Raw genomic sequence first — 9,627 nt, forward strand, 5'->3', positions numbered from 1 at the left:
TCCTTCCACATATGTTCAATGGGATTCAGATCTGGGCTCATAGAAGGCCACTTTAGAATAGTCCAACGCTTTTCTCTCAGCCATTCTTGGCTGTGTGTTTTGGATCGTTGTCCTGTTGGAAGACCCATGACCTGCGACTGAGACCAAGCTTTCTGACACTAGGCAGCACATTTCTCTCCAGAATGCCTTGATAGTCTTCAGATTTCATCGTACCTTGCACACTTTCAAGACACCCTGTGCCAGATGCAGCAAAGCAGCCCCAAAACATTACTGAGCCTCCTCCATGTTTCACCGTAGGGACAGTGTTCTTTTCTTCGTATGCTTGGTTTTTGAGTCTATGAACATAGAGTTGATGTGCCTTACCAAAAAGCTCCAGTTTGGTCTCATCTGTCCAAAGGACATTCTCCCAGAAGCTTTGTGGCTTGTCAACATGCATTTTTGCAAATTCCAGTCTTGCTTTTTTATGAGTTTTTTTCAGCAGTGGTGTCCTCCTTGGTCGTCTCCCATGAAGTCCACTTTGGCTCAAACAACGACGAATGGTGCGATCTGACACTGATGTACCTTGGCCTTGGAGTTCACCTTTAATTTCTTTGGAGGTTGCTCTGGGCTCTTTGGATACAATTCCAACGATCCGTCTCTTCAATTTGTCTTCAATTTTCCTCTTGCGGCCACGTCCAGGGAGGTTGGCTACTGTCCCGTGGGTCTTGAACTTCTGAATAATATGAGCCACTGTTGTCACAGGAACTTCAAGCTGTTTAGAGATGGTCTTATAGCCTTTACCTTTAAGATGTTTGTCTATCATTTTTTTTCGGATGTCCTGGGACAATTCTCTCCTTCGCTTTCTGTTGTCCATGTTCAGTGTGGTACACACCTTTTCACCAAACAGCAGGGTGACTACTTGTCTCCCTTTAAATAGGCAGACTGACTGATTATGAGTTTGGAAACACCTGTGATGTCAATTAAATGACACACCTGAGTTAATCATGTCACTCTGGTCAAATAGTTTTCAATCTTTTATAGAGGTACCATCATTTTTGTCCAGGCCTGTTTCATTAGTTTGTTTTTTTAAATAATTATGTTAATCAACAATTCAAAAGTGATGGCTGATTTTGATTATTTGATTTTCAATAAATTTTTATTTATTGTTACTTTTGTGAGTTTCAAGTGATTTCAGTGAGAATTGTGGGTTTTTCCTTCTTTAACTGAAGGGTACCAACAATTTTGTCCACGTGTGTAGCTGCCTTCCTTCCCTGTACGTGTCCAGCAGGTGTAACTAGTGAAAAGATTCTGCAGCAGATTCACTCCAAACACTGTTCACTAATGCTACATGTCCAGTGTAGCTGCACCATTAGACAAGATAAGTGTGTATGAGGTGTAAAAAAAAACAACAGCGTATTTCTGCTAGAACAAAAGCCGATGCAGTGATGCAACCTGCTGGCTGCTGTCACATCACATCTGATCCCTGAATGCTCTGCCTCATTTTAGGATCCTGATGTGGTGACCATGCCCCTGCCTGTTGAGTACGGGCCTGTTCCTGAGGAGGAGGAACGTGCACCCTCGGGCCCTGACGACCCCTCAGCCCCTACTGTGCTGGTAAACGCCCAGGTGCCTGATGGGGAGGCTCCTCAGCCGCCCCCGTCCTATCCTACTGAGGAGAACCGGAGAGGAGGGGAGCACGCCGTCGTGACGAGCACAGCATCGGAGGCCAAAGCACAGACATCAGCTCAGCCCCAGCCATACCTCCACCAGCACCAGCAGCCTCACACACAGACCTCCATTGCCATGACTACCACTAACACAGTCACCTCGGCTGCCCCCTCAACACTCACTGCCAAGGGACCTCATGTCGCCACCCAGCCCACTCCAGAGGGGGGCCACATCAATCTGGCTTTTGCCCAGGGCCACCCACCAGAGAAGGAGGGCCACAACGGCAAAAGCACCAGTCTCTGGAATCCCACATACGGCTCATGGTTCCTGCAGCAGCAGCAGAGGAAGCAGCAGCAGCAGCAGCAGCAGAGGCAGGCGGGGCTGGGGGGAGCAGGGGGCAGCAGTGGCAGGGTGCCTGGGGAGGGGCAGGAGCATGTGGGTCGGACGGTGGCTGAGGTGGCCGGGGCGCTCGGCCTCCAGCACCAGCACAAGCAGTTCCAGCATCAACTCCAGCAGCAGCACCAGCTCCAGCTGCTGCACCATCAGCAGCAGCAGGGTCTCTGCAGACCGCTGTTACCCCCGCCACCCCCAGCTGCCCAGTCACCTCTGCTGTTAGATTCAGCTGCCTTGCCCCCAGTTCCCCTCTACAGACTGAGACGTTTCCCTTGCGGCAACATCGGCTACGGCTACCAGGAGCAAGGTCTGCCCATGGAGGCCACCCACAGTAACGCCAACGTCCCTCCTGCACCCCCTCCAGCCCCGCAGGGCGCCTCCATGCCCTCCTCAGCAGCCCACCAGAGGGGGGCCTCGATTCCCACCTCAGTGTCGCTGGGTCGGCCAGGTATGTCCGAGGATAGCCGTCCACTGCTGGTTACTATGGGGACAGTGCAGGACCCACGGCTGCCCAGGATGGAGGGCCACAACGCCACCGTGCTTTAGCCCTGATGCCTGCTGTACCTCTGCTCTCTGCTTTCAGGCCCTGTCTTTGGAGACTGTGTGTTCAGGACACACAGCAAGAAACACTGTGCCAGGACAGAGACCGTTTTTCACCATCCCCACTGTCCCACCATTTTAGTTTCTTCCCCTAGTTCAGACAGAACTCATCTCTCTGAAACAGGCTTTTTACAGGAGAACCTTAGAGGTGTGTTAAAATCCCCAACGGATGCTAAAGCACATCAGAGAACTAAAAAGCTTCAGGAGGCAAAATGTAGAGCAAAGGCTAGTTTTAAGAGTTTAAAAATGTATTTTTTCAACGCTGGAGGGATCAGGACTGAATGAGAAAACTGAGAAAGAAGGATCACCTGGAGAGTTTCTTGCACAGGAAGACTTTCCATTGTGTTTGGGACCAGGAGTGAGCGCTCTGCCACGTTCATCAAAAGCTAAGGAAGCTCCTTGTCTATCAGAATGGACCATTACGAAGATTAAATCTCCATATTTTGCCAGACTTAAAACTTTGACTCACAAACTCTGGTGAGCAGTTTCCCTGTAGCAACAACAAAGTTGCCTACAGCTGCCAGCCACATGTGTCAGATCTACTGCAGAACCCTCACACTGTTCCTTATCCTTTTGGGAAACAAACAGTGAGGTAAATAACTTGTATCAAACTATTTTTCAAGAGTATCGCAGAATTAAACACTGGATTACCAGAGACATTTATATTAAAAAAATACTGGGAAAAATGTGTTTGTTGATGTTTGCTTGCCTGCTTGTTTATTTATTCATTTGTTTATTTATTATTTGGACGTGGCTCTATAAATTATTAATGAACACGCTTCTTCAAGTCCAAACAAATTCATTTTACATTAACTGCTTTTCACTTTAGTTTCTTTTAAGCTGCAGGAATACATTTTTGGTTACATCTAACAAAAACAGGACCGTGAATAATGTTTTTTTTAAAAACTCAAAATATCCCAGATGGTGTCTTTTATTACTGATAGTGATAATCAGTTGTGTCTTTTTATGGTGGAAGAAGTGGACAGAAGACAGACACAGGTGGGGAGATTATTTTACAAAAGACAGATTGAAGACAAACCGCCGCAACAACATTGAGTTCAGCTTTTTGTTATTGCTGAAGGTTTGAAGTGAGTCATTGCCTCTGGTCCTGTTGAAATCACTGCTCTTTGAACTCTCCGTGTGCACCGCTCCTTTCTGTTGAATGAGTGCTTTGAGACAGTGAAGCTGAGGCTTTTCTTTACTTGTGGCTTTTCCAGTAACCTTTTTATTAATTCATTCCTTCTTAAAAAAAATGTTTCTTTCCCTTTTTTGTCTGGATATAGAAACAGTGGATATTGCTGAATCAATCTTAACCTTCAAATTGCTATCTTGAAGCACTCCACGTTCTTAAATTTGCATATTTTATCTTTTCTATTATAGGATGGGTGTTGTGGAATACAAATGAGTCTGAGTGAAAAGTTTAAATACAAACTGCTTTTGCTCCACATTGTGAATGAAACCCAGAACCAGTCTGACTCCACTCATTTCCAAACACATGGTGTTACCACTAGTCAGTGTTTAAAGTCTGCTTTTTCAGTTACATATATCTGTCGAATAATGCCATGAGCGTGTTGATATTTAGGTGAATGATGACAATATTTTTTGACGCTTTTGCTTGACAGTTTTTGGCAGTCCTATCAGTCCACCTGCTGTAAAGAGATGATGAGCTGTCATGTACGTGCCATGATGCTCGGTGATTAAGACAAATGCATTCCTGTTGGCAAAGTCACTGAGCAAGCTAACTATTGGCTAATGAAAACTGTTTTTGCTTTGTCTCCAGTGCCTGTGTTCAACTGCATTCATTCTGTGTTTTCTTCACAGCTCATGTCCGTCATTTGATGTAAAAAGACAAACCCAACCGCACCTGTAAATGTTGTAATTATAAAGTATTGTACTATGGCTCTGGTAAAAGCTGTACATTGCCCTTCAGAACATTCGCCAAAATTAATAAATTGCTATATAATAGCTGCATTTGTCCATCTGCTGCTGTCTTTGGAGTGGGGGTCTAATTGATTAAATCTAACAAACTGTGACTGGTGATTACATTTCAAGAACACAATCATCAATGACAGATATGCAGCAACTTATTCTTCCACCAAGGCGCGTGGAGGAGTTGTGTGATGGTCGACATTGGTTTGTCTGTCTGTCTGTTAGCAACATTACTCAAAAACAGGCTAACGAATTTGGATGAAATTGCCAGGAAAAGACACAAGGACAAAGTGATTGGATTTTGGCAGTGATGCAGCTTAAAATCTGGATCCGATATTTCTGTATCGTTGCGAGAATCAGTGGCTGACTAAACTAAAATTAACTCACAAAATGAATAATAATAATAATGACTATTATATAGCGCTGTGCAAAGCACATCAATTGAATTTATGAAACACCAAATATATGAAAGGAAAAAATCAAATAACCACAATGCAAAGGATTAAGAAAAAGGTGAACAAGCAGGCCAGCATAGCAAAATACACAAAGAATAAAGTACATTACACAAAATCCTAATAAAATAGCCAACAACATTATGAAAAGGCCTTATGGTAAAACTTTTATTTTTTTCACCAAGGAACGCGGCGGATTTATGTGACGATCGGCGTACGTTTGTCCTTCCGTCTGTCTCTCTGTCTGTCAGCAACATTACTCAAAAACGGACAAATGAATCTGGATGAAATTTAAAGGGAAGGTCAGAAATGGCACAAGGACCAAGTGATTAGATTTTGGCAGTGATGCAGCTTATAGTCTGGATCCAGTGTTTCTGTATTATTGCGAGATAGCGACACGGCATCACTGTAACCATGACAAGTGAACACTACGTCAATTGCCTGCTGACGATCACATGATTGTGATCCTACTACAAATCCACCACTGCAGACTTATGGGGAGTAATCCATTGGAAATGATAGGAAGGAATGGAAAGCAAAGGAAAGGAAAGGAATGAGCAGCTACGGCTGAGTACTGCGCTTTTAAGTGCTGTTCTGTTGCCAGTTGGTTCCATATACAGTATACAAGAGGTGTGAGCATGCAACCCTGTGCAATATTACTTGAAGTTGAAATAGTTGTGGACTATACTGAAAATAAAGGCCCCAAAGTATAATTCAGTGCAACAAAAGTGAACCTGTTCTCACTGAAAATATACTGAGTACACCTGTTATTTCCAATCATCCTACTTGCACGAACATGGTTAAAAAATGATCTGTGAACAACATAACCATTTAAAATTCTATCTGCATCTTTGTATTATGGCTCCATGTTGAAAAGAATAGCCAGATGAACTGAAACATTGGTCAGTAAACATCTAAAATTCAGTGGAAACACAGTTGCAGCAGGAATCAGGAGGTAGAGAAAGAGTCCAAAGTGTCACTAATCAAAGCTGCAGTGGTCATTTCCATCCAAAATGACTCCACAGACAGTGCACTACTTTGAGGTCGGTTTTTAGGGGCCATCAAAGTTTCTGTGACAGTTTAGACAGTATGAAAGACAAAACATCAATGTCTACAGTTGGTATTCAAGAAAAACAAAAAGGTAATTGTTTGGTGTAAAAATGCAACTTTGTTAATGGTGCTGTCACACTCTAGTATGAGGGGCCGTACAAGACTTAATTCATTCTCGTCCTCTCACACACATATATTTTCTCTCATACTCACATACATTCTCCTGTGACACACATACATTCTCCTTTCACATACATACATTCTCCTTTCACATACATACATTCTCCTTTCACACACATATATTTTCACTCTCTCACACACATACATTCTCCTTTCACACACATACATTCTTCTTTCACATACATACATTCTCCTTTCACACACATATATTTTCACTCTCTCTCACACATACATTCTCCTTTCACACACATATATTTTCCTTGCACACACATACATTCTTCTTTCACATACATATATTTTAATATTCACGCACACACACATTCTGCTTTCACATACATACATTTTCACTCATGCACACACATACACTCTCCTCTCACATGCATATATTGTCACACTTGCACGTACATACATTCTTTCACATTCATACATGCAAACTTCCAAGTCGCTGCAGCGGGACGAGCAGCTAACGCTAATGCTACACGTAATCCTCCAGTTCGGCCTTGTGTAGCGTTAGCGTTAGCTCCTCGTCTCGCTGCAGCGACTTGGAAGTTTGCAGGTCTGAAAAGTTGTCTCATCTCACTTTCCACAGTGCTGTGAGTAAAGTTTGGTGCAAATAAACCTGTCGCCTGCTGCTCAAGCGATGACGATAATATGTGACCGTTTCTGGGGATGACAAAATGTTTCTTAAAACCCCAATGGCTTGCTGAAGCGCTCGGGACTCCTCTCCACCTGCCATCACCGCCCACTTGAGCTTTTCAGCCAATCACAGCGCAAAAAACGATGGACTTCCTTTTCCACTATACTTACTTCCTTTTCCACTATTCTCTCTCGCACATACATACATTCTCCTCTCACACACCTACATTCTCCTCTTACATACATACATTCTTCTCTTTCATGCATATATTTTCTTTGTACATATACATATATGTCTATTTATTTAGGAGAATGTATGAATGTGAAAGGAGAATGTATGTACGTGCAAGTGTGACAATATATGCATGTGAGAGGAGAATGTATGTGTGTGCATGAGTGAAAATGTATGTATGTGAAAGCAGAATGTGTGTGTGTGTGAATATTAAAATATATGTATGTGAAAGAAGAATGTATGTGTGTGCAAGGAAAATATATGTGTGTGAAAGGAGAATGTATGTATGTGAAAGGAGAATGTATGTATGTATGTGAAAGGAAAATGTATGTGAGTATGAGAGAAAATATATGTGTGAGAGGACGAGAATGAATTAAGTCTTGTACGGCCCCTCATACTCTAGCGTATAGAGCCAGCGTCAGAGGAACGTATCGAATATTTCTAAAAATTGTTTATATGCACAACTTTTCAGCGTATGGGGTTGATTTTCGGTTAATGAGCGTTAGAGTAACGTGAGCCTAGCGTACCGTCAGCGTATGAGTAGCATATGAGTAGCGTCCGCATAGCGTATGTGAGCGTATGTGATGTGATGTGTATTTGAGTTGGACGTATACCGACGTATGAGTAACGTATATCAGCGTACCTCAGACGCATGAGAAACGTATGGGAACGTCAGCCTAACGTATGAGGAGCGTTCCCTGTATCTAGTATGTTGCCTGTTGATGTTGGGACCAACCCTGTCCAGCAGTTCATCATACATTTCTGGAGGCATGCGTAGGAAGTTCCTGAAGGCTCTCTGATCTTCATTTCTCAATTCAACCATAAGCTGGTCATAAAGGCCAAATTGACGCCGCCTTCCAATCCAAGGTTTCACCCAGATTGCACGTCTCATTCTACGCCTTCTTCTTCTGTGTCTAGCATACTCAACTGCCAACTGTAACAAATCTTAGTGGTGTTGCAGCACAGCAACCTCCATCTCTGAACTGTTGGTACAAACTGATACAGATTTGGAAATGTGAGACTTTATATACCCCCCATACGCTAGAAATACGCATGTAATACGCATGGGATAAGTTGGCTGTATGCTCAGAACACGTTAGGCAGAAGTTGAGTACGTTAGACTGTCGTTAGAACTACCATCATAACGTTAGCCATTCGGTAGACACACGTCAGACACACGTTCGTTATATGCTCCTCTAACGCTAGGTTTCCTGACCCACTCAATTTCAACGTATGAGAAGCGTACTCGACGTATGAGTAACGTACCTTCAGCGTACCTCTAGCGTGTTCAGCGTATGAGGAATGTATGAGGACCGTAAAATTCATACATCGACATACGCTGAAAATTTTTGTGCATGTTCAAAAAAATTTTTGGCCATCAGCGTACACCGATGTCCCTCGGCGTACTAGAAATGTATTCCAGCGTACCCCTAGCGTGTTTCAGCGTATGTCAGCGTATTCCCAAAAAGTCCATACGTTCCTCATACGCTGGCTCTATACGCTAGAGTGTGACAGCGCCATAAAGAACAGGAAAGAAGCTGAATGAAGAAGCTGAAAGAAGATGAATTAGTCTGGGTCATCCATCCATTATTGAATCCTCACTAGGGTCACTGGAAGCTGGAATCTATCCCAGCTGATGTAGGGTGAAGGCAGAGGGCATCCTGGACAGGTAACAGTCTATCACACCTACAGACAATTTAGAATCATCAGTTAACCTCAGCATGATTTTGGACTGTGGGAGGAAGCTGGAGAACCTGGAGGAAAACCAAACATGCACAGGGAGAACATGCAAACTCAGTGAAGAAAGATCCTGGGGATCTTCTAGCTGCAAGGCGACAGTGCTAACCACCTTTATCCGCCTTAGTCTATGTCAGATAGGGTCAAACATGTTTGTCATGAACTGTATCAGGTCTACCACCGTGAATGCATAATTCCTATCATGAAGCACAGAGGTGGGAGTGGGATGATTTGGGATTCCATGAGTGCAAAAGGTATCAGTTAGCCCTGAGATGACGTTTATAGATGACACCACGAATGTCTGTGGATATACCAAAATACTGACTTACAAGTTCAATGGAATCCAATGGAACAACTTTGGGGTATTTTGAAAAGAAAGGCAGAGCAACAAAACCTCACCAGCAAGAAGTAGCTGAAAAATAGTCTCTGATGAATGTCAGAAGATCTCTGCAGACCTGTGTGTGTGGACCCTCTTTGCCAAGGAGGATTGAGGCAGTCATCAGAAATAGAGGTGGACATCCAAAGACTTGAATCTCAGAAAAGACTGACTCTTGTTGTAGTGAGTTCCTACTGCAGGGCCTGTATTTTTTAATATAGGAGCTCCAGACTGTTAGTTTTTTATTTCACATAAGAGCAAAGACCCTACATTTTAACTTAGAACTGCAGTAAGGTGATCGAACTTTGAATCATTTGACATTTAAGTTATAACACACATGCCTCCACTCTCTTCTCTTCTATGCTGCGTTTTTGGACCAAGCCAGTCCTACACTC

The 9,627-nt window shown here is 43.3% G+C and overlaps 1 protein-coding gene across 3 annotated transcripts in view; it reads left to right on the top strand.

Moving 5' to 3' along the window:
• The window catches only part of alk (ALK receptor tyrosine kinase), a 509,166-nt gene extending 504,561 nt beyond the window's left edge, over positions 1–4,605 (top strand). For all 3 annotated transcript variants that reach the window (XM_051948169.1, XM_051948170.1, XM_051948172.1), the window contains exon 29: positions 1,486–4,605. In XM_051948169.1, the coding sequence (XP_051804129.1) occupies positions 1,486–2,586 (1,101 nt within the window). In that variant the 3' untranslated portion in view covers positions 2,587–4,605. The remainder of the gene's footprint in view (positions 1–1,485) is intronic.
• Positions 4,606–9,627: the final 5,022 nt, after the last annotated feature.

Source organism: Acanthochromis polyacanthus, chromosome 1 (genome assembly GCF_021347895.1).
Source record: "Acanthochromis polyacanthus isolate Apoly-LR-REF ecotype Palm Island chromosome 1, KAUST_Apoly_ChrSc, whole genome shotgun sequence".
Classification (NCBI taxonomy): domain Eukaryota; kingdom Metazoa; phylum Chordata; class Actinopteri; family Pomacentridae; genus Acanthochromis; species Acanthochromis polyacanthus.